Below are 25031 nucleotides of genomic sequence, written 5' to 3'. Positions count from 1 at the left end.
TGTGTAGGTACAAAACAAGATAGACCCAAAGGAGGGGACCACAGCAGAGATGATTTTGAAAGAAACAAACAAAGGAATTTTAAAAACAAATACATTAGAAGCAACTCCTGGTGAGGTGGGGGCCCCTCCACCACATTAACACCCCAACCAATGGTATCTCCAGCCCAAGCTGGGAGTTGTTAGCACACTGAATGGTGCTTGTGGCTGACTGGGGAGGAGCAGCCTCAGGACATGCTTGGAGGATGGACAGCAACCCGTCAGCCAGCCAGACCTTCCTCCTTTCGCCTGGCAGAGTGGATGGGATGCCAAAACAGGGATGGAATGATTGCCTGGGTGGGGCAGTTTACCTGCCTCCCCTGCCCAGAAAAAGCCAAGCACTGGCAGCTTGAGAGGGGGGCCCTGACCCTACCTGCACCTCTAAGGTGGTTTCACCAGGACTCAGGCTCTGCATCACAGAAAAGGGGGGGCACAGGGACTGTGGGTGGGATTGCTGCAAACCCATCAGGGAGCTCAGATACCTTTGCAGATGCTCCCTGCAAATACTGTAACAGCGCAGAACACAGTCTCGTAATACCTTTGTTTTAAGCCTTTGGCTACCACCCAGTTCATTGCCACAGCAAGCATTTGTGTGGGGTTGGGGAAGGGGGGAGAGATAGCAAAAAAGGCGGAAATCAGGTGACCAAAAATACTAAATTTGCAAGGAGGCAGCCACATGAAGTTCTCAGCTGTACCTTAAAACCGCTCCGTACCTTCACTCCATGTACAGGAGAGAGAGGGGCAACCCTCCCTATGCACAGGAGGGGGGCGGTGCAGGAGGAAAGGAAAGGCCAGAGAAAGGAAACCGGCTGAAGTGGAGGTGGATTGCTGTGGCTCCCCATTTGCAGCTGGGCAGGTCAAGGTTAAAGATCACAGGTGGTGACCTCCATCTCCTCTCCCTGCAACAGTCTCGAGTAGCTTTGTTTAAATCCTGGGCAGCAGCTTCTCAATGAATTCTTTCACAGCCATCATCTCCTGTGCAGAGTAAAAGGAGAAGTTGTGTGTGTGTGTGTGCACGCACGTGCGTGCGCATTCTCCTCCCCTTCAAAGACATAACAGCCCCAAACAGTTCATGTGCTCCCTTTGGGGAGTGACAAGATTCTTTGCATTGAACTGAGGGTCATAAAACAGAAAAAATTTCAAGAGCTGAAATGAGAACTGAGCTTATCAAGAGTCCGGGGGGAGGGGGAACTGGCCAGTTTCCTTGTTATGCTACATGAGTTGCTGCCCACACATGTATGCTGATTTTCAAGTTTCAAGCAGTCTTTTGGCTGCCACAAGAAGAGGCTGCCAAGCCAGCTCACAGCAATTTATTTCGCTGCTCATATAAAATCAAAAGTCAATTTAAGCAAGTCAAGATTAAACAAAAGCCACAATTAAAGTGTCATGATGGCACTTGGCTTTATCAGGAGTTGGGGGTCTGGCGCATGAAAGCTGATGCCACAATATAGTTGTCTACCTTTAAGCTTCCACAGGGCACCTGCTATTTTTAGTACTCCAGACTAACACTGTTACCTCTTTTGAACTAATCAATTAAAAAAATGCATATCCAGTTAAAGACAGCTGATTGCAGCAGTACAATATAATTAAGTGGGGATCAAAAAGAGGCTGCCTGAGACCACAAGGTCTGCAAAGCTGCCTTAGGAAACTGGAGCATACAAGCCATAATAAGGGCTCCTGGCAGAAGGCATTTCAAGGATTACCTCAAAGGATGTTTTGCTTTTGATGCCATCTGCTGAACCTCTGAAGGACGAGGCACCAGGCACAGGACCTCAGATACTCCCAAAGTAAGGTAGAGAGAGGGCATCTCAACCCTAATATCCCAGCATGCACCCTGGCTGCAACCAAGATATGGCACTCAACTAAGACTAGTCAGTCATCCTGGGAAATGGGTTTACCAGCTGCCAACTAACCTGAGGGCAGGAGCTGTGCATCATTCCTGGGTAGGTTCTGAACTGGACCCTGCTTGGAGTCACAATGCCCTTCAGTTTCTCGGCAGTGAGGGCTCCAAAGCGGACTGGGATCATGGGGTCCATCTCCCCATGGCACTGTAGGATGGGGATGTCTTTGTTCATGCTGTTATTTGCTGCCTGCAAAGGGGGGGGGGGGAACAGCAGCAGGGGAAGGAGCACCAAGCTGTGAACAATCCATTGCACTCTGGGAAATGCAGTACCTGGGCAAGCTAGTTGTGAAGGAACTGCTCTACCAGACAGGCATTTCCCAGTTGAGCAGCCACCCCGGCATGCACCAAGCCCCACCCCACAGGGTCAACAGCAACACATTCAAGGGGGAGAGGGGACTGCAGTACCTGAGGAAAGGTCTTGTGCAGGGGGAGCCAGCAGCTGAGGGCCACAATGCCAGCCAGTTGGTGTGGGCACGTGAGCGCCGTGTAGAGGGACAGCGCACCACCCTGAAGCGCAACCAAGATTAGAAAGCAGGTCAGAGCTTGCTCCCGAAAAGACCCTCTACCAATGCAAGGATGCACACAACTCTCATCTACTGCCACCCCTGTGAACAGCCCTCCCCACCACACCCCTTTGTAGGAGATTTCCTGGTTCTTATGGCACGAATGGTATGGGGGGGACGACACACTGGTCAGTGGAGGCCACACTCCTCATGCACAGCGACAGAGAAGAACCCTCACCACTTCCTGCCCCGCTTAACTGCTTGAGGGGGAAAATAGACCTGGTTCAACCTAAACCTTTCAAAAATAAAGAACCAAATTCTGCAACTTGATTATATTCTACCTACACAAATTTCAAAGGCTTCCCTCTCTTTTTTTTGCACGCAATGTTCAGCTTGCCAGAAGGAAACAGCAAAGTACAGTGGTACCTCGGGTTACGAATTTAATTCGTTCCGGAGGTCCATTCTTAACCCGAAACTGTTCTTAACCTGAGGCGCGCTTTCGCTAATGGGGCCTCCCGCTGCTGCCACGTAATTTCTGTTCTCATCCTGGGGCAAAGTTCTCAACCCGAGGTACTACTTCCGGGTTAGCAGAGTTTGTAACCCGAAGTGTTTGTAACCCAAGGTACCATTGTAGTAGTTAGGAGGACAGAAGTTCCACTCCAGAAGTCTAGCTCTGTCCCCACACCCATCCTTCGCTTGTAAGGTTTTACCAGACATTGCCCCAAAGCGTGTGTGTTTCCCATGGCCATAAGGGTTAGAAATGTGTTTTGAATGGAAAAAGTGAAAGCAGTATGACTCAGGATACCACTTAACCTCAGTGCTGTTGGAACAACTGCACACATCCAAGTTGCTGCTCCAGAGGAACCTATACCTCATCTCTGATGCTCCCCACCCCCCAACCGTTAGCAAGGTGGCAGCTGCTAGTTCCCCATCTTCCCCCAGCACCAGTGCTCATGTCCTCTTCCTCATTTCCAACCCCACCGCCCACACACCAGCTTGCCATCCTGGGGATGTAGCCTCCCACACACACCAGTCACCTGTGAAAAGCCTCCCAGGATGATACGGTTGGCTGGGATCCCATTCTTTATCTCATGTTCGATCACCGCTTTAACTGGAATGCAGAGGGAGAGAGTTCAAGGTGGCATAATATCATAGGCCTTGCATCTCAGGTGCCAAATATGTTGGGTGCACAATAAATTACAAAGACAAAGTCTGTTGGCACAGATCTATTTCGCAAAGTTTCCTCTGCTTCAAAATTCCATGTTTTTAAAAGGAGTGTGATGTTCTTTCTGGGAAGGCCTCCGGTGGCAGAGATGAAGGGAAAAGGAGTGGAGTTTGAAAGGGGGGGGAGCACAAGAAAATCAACGTTTGCATTGGGCTCAGCTCTCCCTCATGAAAAGTGATGCCACAAAATACATGCTGGTCTTTTAAGATGCCAGAGGACTCTTGGTTTTGCTGCAGTGGACCAACATGACTGTTTCTTTGGAATTTGAAGCTTGCCCAAGACCTCTTCAGTGAGTTCACAGCCTTCACCACTACGTCACACCAGCTTTGAAGAGAGAGTTGGTGTGAGATTGCTAAAACCCAGAAACCACTCTTCTTTGGTGTTGAAATGTTTAAATAGGCAGACAGTGCTAAGATACCCCACATTTGCAAATCAGGAATCTGCCTTGGGAGCACACATTCCCACTCTCTGGGTCTTTCCTGCTGGAGTGATTCATCTCCTCTTCTTCTCCTGCCAACATTAACAATTTGGGAATGGCTGCAAATCGGAGGTAGAGCATCTGCTTTGCATGCACAAGATCCTAGATTCAATCCCCAGAATCTCTGGGTAGGGCTGGAAAGACCCTTGTCAAAAAGCTGCCCATCAGCATAGACAGCACCCACCAAGGTTCTGACTAGGCAAGGTAATTTCCCATGTTGCTAGCCAAGGATTTGTTATACAGACCAATGCAAACCATGGTTACTACAACCAGCTTCCCTCATAAACCATGGTTTCCATATGTTTCGGATAGGAACTATGGCTTGCAACCACTGCACCTGCAACACAAAACTAGTTAAAATTGGAAAGGGCAGGCAAGGGTAAAATCTTCTTGGAGAAGGGATAAATATGGTGTGGGAGTGGAGGATGGCTCAAGATGTGCAAAACATTGTCTACAGGACGCCTCTGTTACATTTGCACTAAGAGGAAGTGTTTTAAAATGAGCCTTCCATGCATTCAGAATGTAAACATCCCAAACTGCTTCACTCGCTTTACTTTTTGCAAGAATTAGGAAGTGGGCCTTTTTGAACTGGGAATGTAAAAAAGGGCAGAGGCTCTTTATGGCTCAAGGAACAGAACCCAACTCTCTCTCTTTCTCTCTGGCTTTCAAATGCTGTCAGTTACAATTTGGAGAAATGTAGACCAGCTCTAACACTACCCCGGGCAAGCTTTTCTTACGGTTCTCAGCAGCTTTTTTAATTCCAGTTTCATCCTCAGGTGCATCAGGACTCAGGCCCATCAAATCAAACCTGGAAGAAAAATGAAAGTTAGCCCCTGTTCTCTGGTCCGCCAGCAGCCTACATGAGGCTGGCTAAGCAAGCACATTATATGACTATATAGTGTCCTGGCAGCTTGGCTGTGCCATTCCAAACTCTTCTGTATGAAAGAATTAAAGTGATTAAGGGAGGACTCTGCTGGGAAGCTGGAGAGGTTTCTACCCGGCAGAGTATCTGCTGGCTTCAGACATGCACCAATTCAGAGACCTCCTTTCCACTGGGTCTTAAGAGGCGGCAAGCCTGTCCATGCTCCCCTGCTGTATTGTGAATATACATTAATGCCCATTGCCCAGAAAAGTCTAGAGACACAGGAAAAGTTTGTAGAAAAATCTAAAAGTGAAATCTGTGCATGTTGAAACAATATACATTTCTTAAAAGACTGTTAAAGGGCTGTGGATCAGAACCCTAGGCAAGGCAAGTTACCTGGTAGGCAGTACTCCTCCACCTCATGGCCCAAATGTCTTATTTAAAGACTCACTCTTCGTCCTCTACAGTGTTTGCACCCCAGCCTTATAGGAGTAGCCATGGTGTGCCCCCTACGAATCATGCACCAACCTGCCCTAGCCAAAAAACATTGGCCAGCTTCCTCAGGTCCACTAAACCTTTGCACACAGCTGCTGCCTTTAATGTCCTCCCCCCTCCCATCAGCCTCTCATCTGTATCATTCCCCATCAGTCCTCATGACTGCCACAAGCCCAGTTCTGGCTGCCATATTTCCTTATGATGTCATGCAGGCCAGAAAAAGAAGTGCCTGGAATAGGAGGCAGCAGGCCGGGGCACATTGTTTTATACTAACCAGGATGGCATGACCATCTTCATGTTGAGGGTGACAGGGATCCTAGGCCTGCAAGCATATGAGAGGGTTGGGGGAGAGAGAGAGAGAGAGAGAGAGAGAGAGAGAGAGAGAGAGAGAGAGAGAGAAACAGGCAATTATGCTCCAGTAGGAAGAGACGACAGGTCATGAGGCTACTCACAAACATAAGAAACCTCAACTCATCCAGACAAAGCAGAATTTGCAAAACCTGCAAAGGCTGCACGTTCTATCAAATCCTGAACTTGTACAATGTGACTACAAAAGGTATGTGATAAACGTGACTGAGTTCCAGCTATAGAACTGCTAGCTGTTTCCCTCCAAGTACCCAACCTCAGGGTCTGCCCAGGTAGGGTTAGCTTTGCAAATAAGCAGGTGACAAAGATCTGTACATATGTGCGCACGCACAAAGCCTGCTGCTTGCCCTTACTTCCTTTCTAAGAAACACACATAGTCCCTCCTGGATCAGGCAGCAGTTTGGTGTGGTTGCCAAGCAGCCCACCCTGGGACCTGGACATTTGGGGACTGACTTGAGCATGAGCTAGGTGCTTTGGCTAGAGTTGCTGAGGAAGCAGCAACCATCTCCTTTGGGCTGAAAGGCTCATGAGCCTGCACTCAACACAGTGGGCGCAGGGCCTCGCGTGTCTGCCTGTTGCTACCAACAGAAGAGCTGGATTCAAGTAGGAGCAGTCTGCAAGTCACTCCATTTTGTCTTAAATCTGACCCGAGTGGCGTCACAAAAACAGACACGGCTGCTTTGCAAGGTAAGTGGGGGTGGGGAAGATATTGCAGGCTCAAGGGAGAACTGTGTGGCTCTTCCCAGTGTTCTGACAGAAAGAATGTAGGTGAAGGCAGACATCAGCTCTTTTGGAGCCTATTTTACTCATCCTGTCATTCCCAGTGCAAGTCAAGGTTCAAAGAGGTGCCTAGGAAGGGAAACTGATGCCTGTTTATCATCTTGTATGGCACCCAGACCCACCATTTTGGCCACACCCCAGATGAACCCCCACCTTGCTTGTCAACATGCTCTTTGTGGCAAACCTAGAGATTCCCCAGTGTAAGGGGGGGCATGATGGTCAGTTGTGGGGTATGATTATCTGTCCATGTTCCACCTGGGAGCTGCTGGGGGTGGGGACTTGGTGAAGGGAAAACCAGGTCAGACTCTTGAGTTTTGTAACAAGGGCAAAATTATTTGTGAGCCCCTTAGTATGTGCTTGGCAGATACTATGTTTGTCCAAAGCAAGTGAACTCATGCTAAGGGGTGAGGTGGTGAGGAAATGTGCTTTGTGCCTCAAAGATATTGGGCTAATTTACTGAAGGCTTTTTGAAATAAGCACCTCTGCTGTGTGGTGTACAATACCCTGAATGGCTGACACTGGATAATTCATGCATGTTATAGGGGAGCTGGAGCTTAGGGAGTTCAGGCAGAGTGTTGGGTTGGCCAGCAAGATCTACTGAGCTCCTTCCAGCCACTGTCATAGAGGCAGTAATGTTCTTGAGTACCAGTTGGTGGAAAGTGCAGGAGGGGAGAGTGCTTCTGTGTTCGGTTCCTGCTTGCAGGCTCCCCAGAGGCAACAGGTTGGCCATCGTGAGAACAGGATGCTGGATCAGATACATCATTGGCCTGATCTAGCAGGATCTTCTTATGTTCCTCAGATTTGAATATTAGCTGATTAAGGCCAATATCCTTGTGGAGAAATGGTGGCTTCTGTTAATGTTGGTCAGTCAAGAAGTTTGCACTAACTGACCTCCAGGTGTTCAACTCTCAACCTGGTTTGGTCAAAAGTCAACATCATGTCTGATGTCTATTTTTCAGATTGGGTCACCACTATGATATTAACGTACTAACATCAATCTGTAATATTTAATATGGCTGTTTTACCATTAACACCAAATTATTGTTTTTTGTTGTGATGTGCGTGCGATTGTAGTATTTTACAGTTTAAAATCTTCAAAAAAATTGATTGAAAAAGATTAGAATATCAGGGATAACACAATGATTGGTTAATTAATGATTGATGGGGCTGGTTTTTTGGTGTTTTTTTTTGGCAAGGGCAGAATCTTAAGCAGGCAGGAAAAACTTAAGCCATAGCCCCTAAAAAGCTATAGGTTAAGTGCTGTTCTCACTTTGAGACAGCCAAAGCTGGCTTGATCCAACAAGAAAGAGAACTGGGATGCAGCTGAGATTCTGCCTTAGCACATACATATATTTCTATTTTAAAAAGGAAAAAGTGGACGCAGGCAGGAAAAACATCACAGCCCAATTCCACTAATGGAATATATATTGTATTGTGCTTAAGGAAGCGAAGCCTCTGGCACTGGTGCAATGATGCACATAAGAGAAGCTCTGCTGGATCAGATCAAAGGGCTATCTAGTCTAGCATGCTGCTCCCTATAGTAACCTACCAGAAGCCCAGAGAAGCTCACAAAAATGACATAAGGCAACACCCTTATCCTGCCTCTCAACCTATAAGGTTCCAAATTACATGAGAGCAAAGCTGTCAGAATGCCTGCAATCTAGTTTCCATGGGCGAAGAGAATGTTTCCAGTTTGGCTAGGATTAAAACCACACATAGGCCTTAAGGGAACCTGTGTTCCACACCTCCTCCACATTGTTGGACTTTGGTTCCCATTAGCCCAGAGTTACCATGGCCATTGGAAGTATGATGAGATTGTGCTGGCTGGGGCTAATGGGAGCTGCAGTCCAGAACGACTGAAGGGCACTAGGCTGGGGGTGGTGAGTGTATTTTTTGAGTCTGTCAGGGAAACCAGACTGATCAGGGGAACACACACCCCAAGCAGAGGCCTGTTTCCTGAAACATATGCAAGCCTTAATTGTAACCCAGGGCAGAGGCAACACTTACGCATGAGGGCAGATGTATTTCACATAAGGAAGCCGGATGGAGGACAGGGCCTCAGCCCAGCTGTGCCTGAAGTAGGGAAGGCAGAAAGAACATGGATCAGAACTTGCACTGCACAGCAAACAAACTAAAATGGAGAAGCAAGCATTTTCCACTGCCTGTCTCCCCCACCAAAAGCCATTCTACTGGAAAGCCATGGTGGGACATTTTCATAGCTGTAAGTAGCATTTATGCAAAGCTATGCATAAATAATCAAGTAAATTTATATACCCTGTATTAGGAACTGCAATCCAGTAAAGTTGGTAAGTCCTCCTCCACCTGGTGCAGCATTCCAACAGAAGAGCTCAGCAGTCAGTCCATGTAGACCAACATTCCCCAGCCTGGTGCCTTTCATGTGTCTTGGACTATAATGTCCATCATCCCTGACCAATGGCCATGCTGGAATCGGCTGATGGGAGCAGTAGTCCAAGGTTTCTGGAAGGCACCAGGTTAGAGAAGGCCTGTGTAGACATACTGAGCTAGATAGATCAATAATCTGATTTGCTATAAGGCATTTTCATATGTGAAAATGTGTTCTGGATTGGTAAACTATTGCTTTTGTCTCAACATCTCCTTATTCCAATCCTGCTGCTGCTCATGCTGGCTAGAATATTAACCTTCAACATTTCCCAACTAGAAACAGAAGCATTGGTCTCTTTTGGGTCCAGGCTGCTGGAACAAAGAAGGTTTTCCCCTTCCCTTCTTGCCTCAGTTACTAACACAACCCAAACACTCACCCTGTGTCTCCAAGCCCATGTAAAAAAATGACCTGTGAAATCAAGCAGAAAATAACACATTAGGCAGCACAACAAGTGCAAAAGTGCTACCAAAGCACATCAGGAGCATCCTGTGAGACCAATTAGTTGCCAAAAAAAAAGCACAGCAGTGAATTATGCTAAAGGGGAAAAGCAGGAAGGACCCAACCTAAAGTGAGGAGGAGAGGATGAGAACGAAGAGCCTATACATCACCATGTGTGTGCCCCAGCTGTAATCAGAGAAGAGGCCTCAACCCCACCCCACAAGTCATTGAAAAGGGACTGCTAACACATCATGTACACATCTGCACCTGGAAGACAGAGGCCAAATACAAGACGTAAGCTGAGCCATGCAGATAGGCCCATCATATAGGATTCCTAAACCTAGGCATTGTGATAAGCTCACCCCATACATGCCCACTTGACTGCTTAGATCTCCAGAACCAGCACTCTACAAATGCCACAAAACATGCATTCCACACCTGTGAGAAATCCATCCTTTAGTGTGGCAGAACTTTGGAACTCCCTGCCCACTTACAGTAGGCAGGCACCTTCTGTAATACTTTCAGTGCCTGGTAAAAATTTGTTCATTTCAGCAAGCCTACTCAGGCATGTAGTTGCAGTTTTTAAATTTACTTACCTTCTTTTGTATTTTAAACTTTTTTATGTAACTTTTCAAATGTTAGCTTTTGCTGGTATTTTTAAATGAATATTATAGATTGTTTGTAAACCACTTAGAAGTCTTTTGTTTGAGTAACCATTATATAAATGTTGTTTAAAAAATATGCCCCACCCCCAGTAACATCTGGGTCAAGGTTATTGCTTTCTGTGAATTAATCTGACAGGCTGCTACCACCTCCTCTCCTAAACCTTGCCTATTTCAAGCATTTAATATTTCACCTCAAAGAAAGTGTAAGCTTTCACAGGATCACAATATCTGGCTTCCTGAGATTCTCCATTTTCAAAAAGATGATGTTTCTAGCCTTTATGGCTTTGAGGCCAATATAAAGTGGGTATGACCAGTGAAGTCTCAAAAACCACAGAGCTGGCCCAGTCTGGTTTCTAGTGGCTGAGGCTTCTGAGCCTTGCATAACTCCTCTGCCCCTTCTGCATAATACCGTATTTTTCCGTCTATAAGATGCCCTCATGTATAAGACGCCCCCTATTTTGGGGGACTCAGATTTAAGAAAAGGGGGAGTGTATCTGTGTATAAGATGCCCCCTAATTTTTGACATTATTATTTAGGGGGGAAACCTAGTCTTATACACGGAAAAATATGGTATATTTATTTGCTGAGAATGGAAACAGTAAAAGTTGTGCAGTAAATTATGCATAATAAAGACATATTGCACAAATTTGCAAAAAAATATACAGGTTGAAGAATACAGCACTGAGAATCACAGCGATACAAAGGTCCTATTTAAAAGGCAGGCTCTCCATGCAATGGAATCTGGCCTTTCGAAAATTCACACAGAAATGCTGGTGTATAGCTTCTTGCACCCTTCTGTTATCAATGTTATTCTTGACCAGCAGCCCAGACAGAGGAAACCAAACACCCCCTAGCAGAGCTGGATGTGCTTTGCTTCCCCATTTCTGTTGGCAACCACACGTTCCAGCCTTCTTGAAGAAAAACAGAGTTGTTCATTAGAAAGGTCAGGGAAGTTAGCAATTCCAGTCCAGGTGAGAGGGTTAAAAAGCTTCCATCAACCAGCTACATGGCTACATCTCTGCAGCAGGTTACCACACTGCTAAACCTAGCAGTATTTTGGCAGTGGCAGACCCACTTGCGGGCAGACAGGCCTGTTCGCACCATCAGTTACCTCAGAGTCATGTCTCCTGAGCAGCTTCAATCTCTGTTCACAAGCAAAGTCTGTTCACAAGCCAAGTAACTGAGGAGGCACACTCCGAATATTTACATCTGAGTATTCATATCCACTCCCTGTGTGTCAGACCACCAGAGACCCTCTTCTGACTCTTGCAGAGAGGTTAGTGCAAACTAACTTCTGGTGAATATCTTCACAGGATTTACCCAATGGAAAGCTAGAGACTTGTAAAGCTTTGCTTCTGTTGCAGATCTTGATATATGGTTTGGCTGCTTATGAGCTCTGAAAAACATGGCTTTCATTTCTAGCAGAAGAGCAAGTTCCTAGCCATTATCACTGTGGTCTTTGGGAGAGGAAATTGTACAGTTTCCTTTCCCTCCCTGTGGCTCCAACTCATTATGCCAGAAAACCTATTACTGCCCTAATTCCATCTTTCATTTAACACATCCATTCTTCTCTCTTATGTCTAACCCTCACCAAAACAGCTACAAATTCTACAAACACCTCTGCCCATCCCATCTCAACCAGCACCCATTACAGAGAAACTCTCAAACCAACAATTTGAGGGCTGTTTCACAGATTTAACCCCCCCCCCCATGGAACTTGGGTGCAAAGGGGAGTTGGCTCCTGGAGAATTCAATCTCACTCCTTCCCACAGTGCTGAAACATTTAACACCCCACTCCAAGTCTCCATCAGCCTCTCTCTCTGTCCTTTAAAAAGAAAAGAGCCACAATTACAACTGCAAATTAATCAATAGTCATTTACATAATAGAACAAGGAGATGGGCTTTACAAAGTAATATTTGCTGAATTCCAGAATGCAATAATTTCTGTTGGACAGAATGTGGCAAAATTTAGCATCTTTTGTCTGTTGGGCACATACGTTCGGAAAAGCTCAGTTACTAGTCCTCAGGAATGCAGAAAACAAACTTTTTTTTTTTAAAGAGTGTTTTGGGGCTTGGCAGAACTAACCAGTGGTCAGAAGGGAGCACTTCCGGTGTCCCTTGCCTCCTGATCACTCACAGCCATGCCCCAACAAACCACTCATCTCTCTACTCTCACAGCACTGAGGAGACCAAATACTGAAAAAGAATTATATACAAATAAGCCGATCTAGGCAAAATGTGTTTGATTTATGTAATGTGTTCTCCTTGCAGAATTTAGATTTTTGTGAAGGGGAGGGCATGGTTCACACAGATAGGCAGGAAATAAAACTGCAAGGTACATCTGATGGTGCAAATGCAGGCAGAGCCAGCAACAAGGGAGAGAATTATAGGAGCCTGGGAGCCTGGTGGGTGACAGTGTCATTTCTGCAGAAGCGCCTGGACATGATGGTTGACCACAGCAGCCCTACATTTGCATTAAGGGGGTGGTAGGAAGCAAGCCTTGGCTATTATTTCCTTGTTAGTGCAAGAGTAGCAGCGTCGAGGCCAACACAATTTGATACAGCTGGGCTAATTACCTGCCAGAGGCAGCGATGGTGTTTTGCGCAGGTCCTACACAAACAACATTGTGCTGTTTACTGGAAAGGAACGAAACCATGTTGATCTCTTCCCGCAGCCCTCCCCTCACCAAAGTTTCTCTCTGCACAATTCCTCTGCCACCCCACAACCAACCCTTTCTCTCAAATGGCTTCTGAGTTAAAGGGAGGGCAGCCCCTTGACATTAGCAGCAACCAAGTGGAGGGGGGTGGAGGAAAGAAATCCAGTTAATTCCCCTAATCTTTCTGGATCCCGACAGATGGCAAGCCAAGGAGAGAAAGCCCTTACCGCTGCAGTCTCCCGCTCTGCCCCTGAAATGGTCACGGCATCGGCGAGGAGGGGGACAGACATGTTGTTACCGCACATACACCAATAGAGGTTTCAACAGCTCACGCCTGAAAGACACAGAGATAGAGAAACCCACACACATTTATTATATGAATAGCACTTTTAATTTAAGAGCCGCTCTGCAATGCTTAATCTTGTTGGACCTTACAACTATGCGAAGAGCAAGGTCACTTTTATAACCAGGCAGGGTACAGAATTAAAAGGGGTGTGAAAGCCTCTCTTCAAATGTGTGCATGATGTCCAAGTTCCCATTCTAAAGCCCATCAGGTTTCATCTCTTTCCGTGTCCTACATAAGGGCTAGAAGCTTGTTCCTGGATTAAAAATGAAAACCAAGATTTTCAGAGCAAAGGTTGCAACCCAGAAACCTTGCGCTTCAGACCAGCACCCAAGACCAAAAGCCACAGACAACTAGCTCTCAAGGTGGAATATCCACCTGGAAAACCTGGATCAGCTAATTCTAGCAGTTGACAGTGGCAAAGAGAATATTCCATCTCTAGGCCCTGAAAGCAAAAATCCAGTCTGGTTTCCAAGGAGAATTTACATTTGCTTAAAAAGTTTATCTGGGAAAGTTTCTGGTAGATATGAACTAACAAAAAGAAGGCTGCATACAGGCCAAGTGCAAAAAGACTAACATATCCAACATTTAAAAGCCTTGAATACTTATCTCAGGCCATGGATCTCTTCTTTAGAGCATTATTTAATATAAAACGTGAAATACAAAGAGCTGCCTGAAATGTGACGTACAAACATTCCTCTGAAGGACACATGCGAGGATTCAGATTATTAATACCTCTGAAAACATTTATGTACCCTTTTATAGTTGTCCTCTAGTAGACACACGTCAATGAATTATAGAGTTGAGGTCTGTAACAGATTATCTAGTCAACAAAATCCTATCCTATACTGAAACAACCATGAGGGTTTGTCCCCTAGTATTTAATCACAAGGTACTTTCCCACAAATTAAGTATGAACCTGTTTAATGTAGAAATATAAGAATAAGAAGTGCTACATTCGTAAAAGGCAAAATTAAAAACCAGGATGCAACTAGAAGAATATACCGTAGGCACAAAATAATATGTATATGTGTGTGTAAACACATTTCGAACAGAATTGGCTACCACATGGTAGCTGAGCTCTCACTCTGTATTTCCCAACTCTGAGGGTTTTCAAAGCAACCGTGACTTGTTTTTCCAATGCTGCTTATCTGTTATATTCAGTGATATGGTTTGATAAGGGTTCCCTGTAACATCCTGCCAAAGGCCTTGGGAGGCACAGCTTAAGGACAGAGTGGGAGTCAGTGGCTTTTACAAAACTACAGCATAAAGACACTGATATTAAGCCTGGGATTTCTCATCCCAGCAAACCCCTCCTGCAACCAAAAAGCTGAAGGGATAAAATTAGTTTTTGTTACTTCTATGCCATCAGTAAAGGACAAGGCTATTTATATAACCGCTGATAACAGTGCAGGGGGATGAAGATTCAAGAGTCTGTGCTGCCTCAGCTGCTACTGGAGCTGTACTGATGCAGCCAATACCATGAAAAACAAGATGGCAGCCCACTTGGGTGTAACTATGACCACAAAGGCCAGAAAGGTATCAAGCCATTGCCACACTGCCAGTACATCTGGAAGCCTATTATTAACCTAATCATGCAGTGCAAATCATCATATTATAACTCAATTGCCACCAGATCACCTAAACGCCCACATCAGTGTTACAGCCAAAAGCAATGGCAAGTTGAAATGCTATGGTTACCCACAAAAGCTTAGAGCAGAGGCTAAGAATACAATTCAGAATCTGATTTTCCATTTAAAATAAACACCAAGTTTCTAGCCTCCTGTGACTGTAGCTCTGCAAAGAAACTTGCCCGAAAACAGATTAGGAAGGAAGCTGGAATGAGAATTCCAAAAGGTCAGGACAACAGTTATTATTCACTAATTACTGCACTCATCAGCCACACTCGAGTTTCTTAACCCATGCTCCTTTGTCTTTGTTGGGAGCCCATCTCTTGCTTCCCTGAAATTAACACAAACAACAGAGTTGTTCCCCATCGACAACACCAAACACCTACACCCACCCACCCACCCAATGGCAGCTCAGCAGACACTGGCCCATGGCAGGACATATTTAGTGGTGGTTCCCTGTTTGTGGAATGCTCTCCCTAGTGAGGTACATCTGTCTCCATCATTATTAATTTTCAGGAGGAATTCTAAAACATTCCTTGTTTACCCAGGGATTCGGTGGCATGAACACTGCTCTTGGCAATCCCGAGATCACTGGAATGAATGAATAGTTTTAACTGTAACTTTTAGAATGCTTAAACTGTAACTGCTCTTAGAAGGTTTTAACTGTTTTAGAACGGTTTTGTTTTTTAAACTGTGGATCTATTTGCCACCCTGGGAGGGGTATAAATTCAATTAATAATAACAATAATAATGGTAACAATAAATGTATCCCACTGGAAGGATTTTGGCTATTAAGGCACAGAATCTTTAGAGGTCCAGCTCAAGCGGTCTTCCATCTCCATTGCAATAGGGTACCAGTTGCTTGAATAACATGAAGCAGCTTGCTCTGCTTGTCCCCCCCCCCATCAAACTACTGTTATTTGATTATGTCACAGTGTGGGTGTGGACTGGACAGGGCGGTATGCAGAGGGGTCCACAGTTATCTTTGTGCAGGGAGGATGAGAGAGAAAGGTGGACCAGATGACCCTCGAATCATTCACACTCTGATTCAAGTGCTGAGCAACCTCACCAAGCTAGATACACTAACAACAACACATAGGAGCCAAGTCTTCTTCACATTGCTATATTTCCTGCATCTTATTTCTTATCTGGATGAAGCTGGTCTTTCATAGGTCCATCAGTTTTTTACCTTCCCACTGAAAATGCCATCTTGAGCTATTTGTGCTATCAAGTTGAATGGTTCAGATAAGGCCATTTGCCAAGAGTTCAGACACTGGCTGATCCATTGCATTCCACACATGAATGCTTGAACAGTAACCTGCCCACAATTTTCCCCCTGAATGAAATTTTTTGTTGTTGTTGTTGTTGTTGTTGTTGTTGTTACAAAATACAATTAAAATAGCCACTACAAAAAAATACAAATTCTCTCTTCAAAGTAATTCTTAGCCCTTACCACCCACAAATAAGCACCCCAGGAGACCAACATTTCCCTGTCTCTCATCCAGGGTCCTCCATCAACCATCTACCAGTCCCATAAGTATACAATCTCTGGACCTTAATAAAGGCCCCAGATATAAGACTCCAAAGAAAGAAGAAAAACAAGAGAGAAACAAAAAGAGAAAGGAACAATAAGAACAGAGAAGGGGGGAGACAAAAGAAGAACATACATTAGAGAAAGTTAAAGAAAACTTCTGATTTTTCACCTGCAGGTTACATAAAAAAGGAAAAAATGATTATTTCAAACATTCAGTCCATGCTAACATCCATCTTCTCTGCTTTCTGTTAAACTGTATTTCTTTTCTGTCAAGGTGCCTCAAAATCATTCATTTCTTTTTCCCATGAAAAGTCCAAGATTGGTTCCCTAATTGTTATTGCTATTGATAAATGTCAACCATATTTTTTCTTTTGGCATTACCCCCATTAATTCCCACCACCATTACTCCATATTGAGTGATAGTAAATTCTTCTGCCCATGTCCATTTTCTTTCCCCCCCCAGTCTTTTCCCATAGAGAATACCATAACTTTAGCAGCATCATTCTCTGAATTCACTCCAGATTGTATGCAGAATACTTTCTCTCTACTAGAACTGAAGCAAGGACAGGACTGAAGTTTTCTCAAAGTTTATTTCACTCCTCAACTCCATCAATACCATATCCAGATAATTTTCCATCTCATCGTTTGTGATTTTATTTTCTCCTTCTCCTCCAAATCAAGATATGGAAGTCACTTCCACTTTAGCATCACCTGAGTATTCCCCTTCTCCATTTTCTCCATTAATCTCTGATCTGATCATTTTAAATTATTCAGTCATCAACTGTTGAACAACACCAACAGTCACTGGAAGATCCAAAAGTGCCTTTACCATAATGGACACTTTTGATGTTCTGGATATTATTACCAACTCAGTCTAGCTTAATATTTCCACCTTAAAATCACAGCTGCAAAGTGTCTTATCTCATAGAAACTTCTAACCCACAGCTGGAAACGGCCACGTTACTTTCAGTTTTTTCAGTTGTTTAGTGGCAGGAAAAGAGAAAAAGGGTTAAAGATTTTTCACACAGGGGTTCCCCTTGTCCATTTAATTGTTATTGTCAACCATAAATCTGGATTTTTGCTCTGCCTTAGACACTTAACAATCTGTTTTCCTTTCTGTTTTCCTTAATGACGGAAGGTGTTACTTACAGATTTTCAGATTGTAGATTTTCACCAGCTGGAGGGAATTCTTGTTAAAGTTTTCCTTGTCCCAGAAGTATTTTAAAAAGAGAGGGTGTGGGTCTTTCTTACCTGTGAAAAATGATTACGTGGAGTTTGGGCACGATGGCAACTCCTCAGTTTCCCAGCTCGTTCTAACTCCCGTCCAAGCCGCCAGGCACATAAAAACAGTCTTGATCAAAGCATTTGAGGTCAACTCCCAGATCACCCTTATCTGCATAATGATTAATAGTCAGACTATCTGTCTATTATCAATCACCACATAATTATCTTCTGTAAGCAGGAGCTAACAGAGAGGCAGCCAAACCGCCATTCCTCTCCCCGGAAGTCCTGTAACCTGCCCACAAATTTAGTGAGATGAGGACATACCAAGTTTGTTTATTCCATACCATTATTTTAAAGCCTACAAAAAGTGACTATGCAGTACAGTATTCAAGGTTAGAATTCCATAAAGGCAAATATCAGGGCCACAAACCTGTACAAGGGCTATGTGTACATAAATCCACCAAAAAGCAAACAACTTAAAGGTGCCTAATTCTATGTTGGGCGGTGACCAAAATATTTAAATTGCTATGCCCATAGCATAGGTTGTTTAACTCCAATTTACATCAACTCCAGCCAGTGTGCCAAAGATCAGGTATGCTGGGATTTGAAGTCCAGTAACTCCTAGAGGGTCATAGATTTCCTATCCCTAGTTTATATGATCTCTGAGCACAAGATGTTGAAAAGGCTGGTGAATAAAATAGCAGGATTCCCTCATTCAAGACTCATGTGAAAAAAGCCATGAGAAATACAATCCCTAACTGTTATGAAATCATAATCCTGTCCTCCCTCAAATGCATGCCATGGCCTTATTTATATGAAGGAGTGTAAAAGAAACGTGTCAGATAAAAAAACCTGGTCATCTGTGCATTTAAAAATTAAAATCAGACACTGGCATCTTAGTACCTTGCATACGTTTCCACCTCTATACAAGGTACTCACCTTGAAATTAACATTGGTACTGTAATCTAATACCCCCATTTTACACAATACTTAGGCTTGCCTCCTTTATTTAAAAAAAGGTAAGCATACCTGCATGTAGGACCCATTCATTCCTAGTTGAGGAACAGATGTGAAAGTCTGTCAAATCTAAGGACTGAGGAGAGGGGAAAACATTTTACAGAACCTCATGCTAAACCATGCTAAATCTGAATGAGCTAGGTAGTTTTCAAGAATGACAATTTTGCTTGAAGTTAAGAAAACTCACCACTTAGCACACACTTACAGCATCATGGAAATCAGCTTCCTTACCAGAGGTTTGGAACACAGCCAGCGTAACACCATTATTTTTTTAAGGGATTCAGCAAACTACAGATTAATTAGGCTAACTGCTGCCCCTGCTACTGACAGAAAACCTTATTAAGGGCTAGAATTATTAAACATATAGAGAGGAAGAATCAGCTAAGGAATTAGTATGCTGTGGAAGATTCAGCACAGCTTTTGCAAGGATAGCTCTAGCCATTTTTTGAAAATTCATTGAGCATTAAACATGTTGATAGTAAGAGACCTGCCAGACATATAATTTTGTCAAAAGGTTTCAGAAAACTCAAGAACAACATGTCAAAAGCTTTTGACAAAACTTTTTATCAAGGGCTGCTAAGGGAAAAAAAACCTTAGCATTCATGTGGATAGATTAACTGGTTAAAAAACAGGAAACAGACATTAGAAATAAATTGTCAGTTTTCACAATGGTGGGAAGCAAACTAAACTCCCTCAGTTCTGAATTGGGAATGGTGTTATTTCACCTATTCATAAATTATATGGAGCTGTGGGAAACAGTGAGGTAGCAGTAGAAGATAAAGCAATTTTCAGACAGGATGGAAGAATCCCAAGGAAAGAGACTGAAAATAAAACAGCCATTACATACAGATAGAAAACTGTGGTGCACCTACTATTAGAATACTATACTAGGTTTCCAGTTGCTCTGTCCCAAAAGGGATATTTAGAAAAAGACAGAGTATGGGAAAACAGAATATTATCAGAACTTAGGATCCCAATGAAGTCAAGCAGCAGCAAGCTCAGGATATAGGAGAGGATTACGTTGGGGATGCAACTCTTAAACTTACAAAGTTCACTACCAAACACTGTGACCACTAATTTTGAAGGTTTTTTTTAAGTGTTTAAACAAATTATCAGGAGGATAATAAGGCTACTGGCCAATAACCCTGGAACAGCTGGAATATCAATGTTCAGAGGTAGCATACCACAGAAATATTAGCTGCTGTGGACAAACAACAGGGAAAGGCTCTCATCATACCCTGCTCATGAGTTTCATTAGAGGCATCTGGCTAGCCACAGCTGGAAAATAAAACAAAATCGAAAATTCTTTCTAGTAGCACCTTAGAGACCAACTGCCATAGTTTTGACTATGGCAGACCAACACGGCTACCCACCTGTAACTGGAAAATAAAGCCAGGCTAAAGAGACTTTCTGCTGACTCTGCAAGGCAATTCTATGCTCTTATGACCAGCACTTCTTTAGGAGAATGGATTGGGGAAAATGAACATTCCTTGTCCATATCTGAGTGATGGGGCAAGAGAAACAAGCTATTCAAATGGCAAATGGAATTTCATTTGTGTTCTCTGCTCATTCTCTAGTAACAAAGAGAAGTCATGCAATATTAATAACAATGCTTGTTCAGTAATAACAGCACTCTCAGAGCTAAGTACATTGCTAACAAAATCAGTCCCAACATGCTCCCAAAATACATGACATGAGTGAGTCCAAAAGCAACAGTAGCATAAAACTTTTATTAGGACCAACTAAAACACTACAAAACAGTGAGTTTCAAACAATTTGAAAGGCTGCTCACTACTTGGTAGTGTTTGAGGTAGCCCTAATAAAGTTGTACACTGCTTCTGGATTTTTTCTAGAAGACCTACCGGTAACAACTACTTGTAATTGTTGTTTACTAGTTCAAAGAAGTCTCTCGCTAGTGCCTCCTGAACAGGATGTCATAAGTAGATGGTTGCTTGGAATTAGAAGCCAACTCTTTAAGCACTATTTCACACAAATATGTTGTTATTTCCCCGATATCAATTCCTATGCTATAGTAAAAAAGATACTTCATTTCTTATAGGACACATAGCCCTACAAGCTGGAAAAGGTTTATCAATCTTCCATGCTACAATGTGGAGCATTTTACATGCCTGAGATGTATGGGGAAAGGGACTATACTAAGAATAAATCCTCTTTCCTTCAAACCTTTCCCACACATTCTATTTATTGCTGTGGTGCTTTCAACCTTTGCAAATGGACCTGAGTACTTAACACAACATGAAATAAACTGATAGGATTTGCTACTGCCAGTAGTGATTGATGGCCAGCTGAGATGGTTTCAAAAAGAATCAGACAAACGCATGGAAGGACAAGATTAACAGAAACTATTAGCCACATTAACAGAAACTTTGGCCACCTCATGAGAAGAGAAGACTCCCTAGAAAAAACACCCTGATGTTGGGAAAGATGGAGGGCACAAGGAGAAGGGAACGACAGAGGATGAGATGGTTGGACAGTGTTCTCAAAGCAACTAGCATGAGTTTGGCCAAACTGCGGGAGGCAGTGAAAGATAGGCGTGCGCTGGTCCATGGGGTCACAAAGAGTCGGTCACGACTGAACAACAACATTAGCCACAAAAGTTCAGCAAAGCCTCCATGTTTAAAAAGAGTATAACTGAGCATCAGATAATTGGAAAGGCAAAAGGCTAAGGCTCTTGCTTTCATGTTCTATCTTGAGGCATTTAGTTGGCTGAAGACAGCATGATTAGTGGGATCCTAGTCAGATCTAGCAATGCGACTTGTGTGTACTGTAATGAAGAACACTGTGCTGTGCATCTTCAGCCAAAACCACAACTCATCAGCTTGATTCCATTATAACGTGCTCTGGAAACTCTGGCCTTGCTGAATCAATTAACTTACAAATCACTCTGTTGTGTTTTTCACAAACTGAGTTTTTGTGTAAGTCAAATTATAACTTCTGGCATGCTGACTGCAATCTTAGGCAATCTTGGAATGCCAAGGAAACATGGTTAGATCAGTCTGTAGGTTAACTAAGGTTTAAGGTATTCAAACTTGTAGTCAACTTACAACTAACAAAGTTATTATTGCTTCCTAACAAATGTATGTGTGTGTCTCTCCCGTTTTAAATATTAAAGAACCCAGTCCCTGAGAAACACCCATTTTCCATTGATGTGTGATGGCAAAAGTTCCAATGTAATCTACAGTTATTACACAATACAGTCATACCTCGGGTTACGTGTGCTTCAGGTTGCGTTTTTTCAGGCTCGGAACACGGCAAACCCGGAAGTGTTTACTTCTGGGTTTCACCCAGCGAGCATGCGCAGGAGCATTCTGCACAGTTCGCGCATGCACAGAAGCGCGATATCGCGCTTTTGCACATGTGCAATATCACCGCTCGGGTTACAGACTTTTCGGGGTGCAAATGGCACCCCAGAACGGAATGGGTCTGTAACCAACATTGTACAACATTGTAGTAAAGGCTATTTTGTTTCAACAAGCCTTTGAGTTCAGGTGAATCATATTCTTTTAGTTATCAAAGTTATGTTTTTATGCTGCTTAGTTTATTATTATTTCATACTGTTTTATTATGATACCTGCAATCCACTTTGGACATTATGAAAAACAGACTATGTATGCTTTTAATAATGAATGTGTTGTCCACCTTTGTTCTAGGAATAAGGTAGAAGATATAAACTGACTGAATATCATTTATTATTTGCAAGGGTACCTACAATATATGCAAAGGTTGTAAGCAGTTAAAGATACTCCGGTCACTGCTCACAATCAAAATACAGTTTGCATGAGATACTGCAGCATGCAATTAACTTCTCTCCTATGATTTGGCACAGCTTTGGTTCTAATCCTTTCAGAAAGCATCCCAGCCAGATTCCCCCCATTCATCTGCACATACACATTCTACCCATGACTGCTTGCATCCTCCTGCCCACACTGCATTCCCCCTCCTCATCCCCTGTCCTCTTAGGATGCGCCCATGCCAAGGAAGAAAAGGGTGGAAATCAAAGGAAAATGTAAATGTAAACTGGGAAGAGATGAGAAAATATATGCACCTGCCAGGACACTTTTAAAAAAAACAACACACACACAACTCTCAGAATGACAAGGAGTCCTGGCAGGTGCATATTTTTTCTTATCTCTTCCATTGCATCTGGGCCATGCTAGCACCTCCTCGGGCTCCTAACCCTCCATCACTGACCTCTTCCTACCTGCATCCCTTGGACACCCAACCCCCCCCAAAATCCAACACCTCAAACCCTCTTCCACTTTCTCAGCTTCCCTTCCCTCCTCGCGAATGTCACCTCCTGGCCACACCCTCCTAACAGCCCGCCTCACACTCTGCCTCCCTCCAGCCCACGCCCCCTCCTCTCCCACCGGCGCAGCCCACGCCCTCCCCCAACCCTTTACCTCACAGACCTGGGCCCCTTCGAGTGCCCCCCCTCTACCAACAGCCCGCCGCTCACGCAGAGACCGGCCCACCCTCCTCCTCTCCCCACACAGACGCCCCCTCGGCGAAGAGACCCTACTCTCTAGGACGGTCCCGATTCTAATTGCTGCCCTCCCCCCTCCCGCTCACCTCTTTCCTCTTGTATCTTTCTACCCGGCTTCCAACTGAAGAGGATTCAGTCAGTTCTCGAGCTCACCAGACGGCTCCGGAAGTTCCGCCGCCGCCGCCGCCGCCAGCGCGCGCGAGGTGGGCGGGTCCGCCCAAGCTTCGGCCCCGCCGGAAGTGTCGCGCGCCGCTCTATCCCGCTGGAAAGAACGGAGTCCGGAAAAGGGGCCTCAAGGGGCGCGGCCATCTTGGTTGGCTGAATTAACGATCCGTGGGGTTCTTCGTGCCGGTGTCAGAAATTAAATGGCTCAGTATTTTCATATGGCTTTTTGCTGTTATTATTTGCAATAGCAGCTCTTTTTTTTTGGTGGGTCTTGGTAATGGGGATAATAGCATTTGATGCTATGGCCAATTCATAATTATTATGGTGAGCAGCAGCGTTGGCGTTGCTGATTATTTTTGCGCTCTTGATATCAGCTGTCAGTCTTAATAACGTCACACATACTGTACTTAATGTAGCACGTGCCTGCTAACTGTACCGAGTTAGCAGGATAAATTTTGCCTGACTTGATTTTGAAAGTCTGACCAGGTGAGCATACCAGATTAGAGGACGAGTCCTTCCTGTGAATTTAACATCTCACACCTATTAGCAATGGGTATGTCCGCGAAAGATAGATTAGGATCTGCTGGTACAACCGTAGATCGGCAATGACTTCTTTTCTTTTAATTGGGTTTTATAATCAAGAATGTTACACAAACAAGGATACCAAGTTTTCTCATGTCATTTGTTTATCACAAAAATAGCATAATAAATGTGGGAAAATATCTACTGGTACATGTTTCATTATTAGTGGTCAGTGTATAAGTTCTTGGTTTATGAATTGGTTTAAACAATAGTAAGAAGAGGAGAGGGGGAATTGCCAAGGACTTCTGACACAATTGTTCAACAGTAACAAAATTACTTATTTTCATCTGTGCCAAGATGAAAAAGCTAATTGGTAGTGGGTGGTGGGTGTAAATAGGTATGGGATTTTAGGGAGGGGTAGTGGCTCAGTTGGGGGACATGTTCTATCTGGGGTAGTTTGTCCACCTTTGGTCCCCACCCTGCACTCAGCTCTCATTTATAGCTGCTAGAAGCTGTCAGCATGTGACAGTGGCCACGCCCTGGGAACAGCTTCCACTGGCTGGCTAAACCAGGTGAGGGTAGCCAATGGGTCTCAAACCCTTGTTGAGTTAGGGACTTCCTCTGCATGTGAAGACAGGCTCCAGTGGATTGAGTGGATGAGACCAAAAGTGGGCCCAACGGTCAAGGCAGTTTCTACATGAGCTGTAGAAGGAAGTGAGGGGTAGATGGGGTTCATTAACCTGGGAAAGTAGCCCATCTAGAAGGAAAATACTGATCCTAAACCTCTGCTGCCTTGTGGAATATCTTCAGAAGAAAAGGCTAAGGAGTAAACCCTACACAAATCCAGAGTGGAGTCCCTAAGGTGGCTGGATAGTGCCTTGTACACTTCCTTCCCTTCCAGCATCTCCTGCAGCCAAGCTGGTGCCAAATGTACTGCTCTGCTTTCCTTTGTACCACATCAGTGAGACCAAAAGGGAGTTCTTGTCATCTTGGCAGCCCAGGACCTTCATACACACTGCGCAGGCTTGCCCCATGGTCTGACTTTACACCCAGAGGCACATTCCATTGTCTTGAGACAGATGGATGCCAAGTGACTTACAACCACCATTGCCAATGAAACAAATGTTCCTCTTCCCTCCCTTCATCAAATGTTAAGGTGTAATAGGAAAGAGGCTGTCATCTTTAGCCTGTAAAGTGGACACTGCACACATATTTTGAAAATGTACAGGAACCTGGATTGGCTGTTGTTTATACCCGGCGGCAACAAAGGGTTTATTACT

At 44.2% G+C, this 25031-nt stretch overlaps 1 protein-coding gene across 2 annotated transcripts; it reads right to left on the bottom strand.

The window, feature by feature from the left end:
• Positions 1-563: 563 nt before the first annotated feature.
• Positions 564-23271, bottom strand: LYPLA2 (lysophospholipase 2). 2 transcript variants are annotated; one of them, XM_033157742.1, is made up of 10 exons: positions 23151-23271; positions 13039-13145; positions 9429-9460; positions 8656-8721; positions 5777-5824; positions 4883-4953; positions 3480-3553; positions 2345-2446; positions 1950-2126; positions 564-1011 (listed from the first exon to the last, which is right to left on the bottom strand). In XM_033157742.1, the coding sequence occupies exons 2-10, from the start codon at positions 13114-13116 to the stop codon at positions 961-963; spliced, it is 699 nt and encodes a 232-aa protein (XP_033013633.1). In that variant the 5' UTR covers positions 13117-13145; positions 23151-23271; the 3' UTR covers positions 564-960. The 2 variants fall into 2 exon arrangements, with proteins under 2 accessions (XP_033013633.1, XP_033013634.1); XM_033157743.1 differs by lacking the exon at positions 23151-23271 and adding an exon at positions 17571-17671.
• Positions 23272-25031: the final 1760 nt, after the last annotated feature.

This window comes from Lacerta agilis, chromosome 8 (genome assembly GCF_009819535.1).
Source record: "Lacerta agilis isolate rLacAgi1 chromosome 8, rLacAgi1.pri, whole genome shotgun sequence".
Lineage (NCBI taxonomy): Eukaryota > Metazoa > Chordata > Lepidosauria > Squamata > Lacertidae > Lacerta > Lacerta agilis.
Note: the sequence above shows the minus strand (reverse complement) of the source record. Positions and strands in the feature narration are given on the sequence as shown.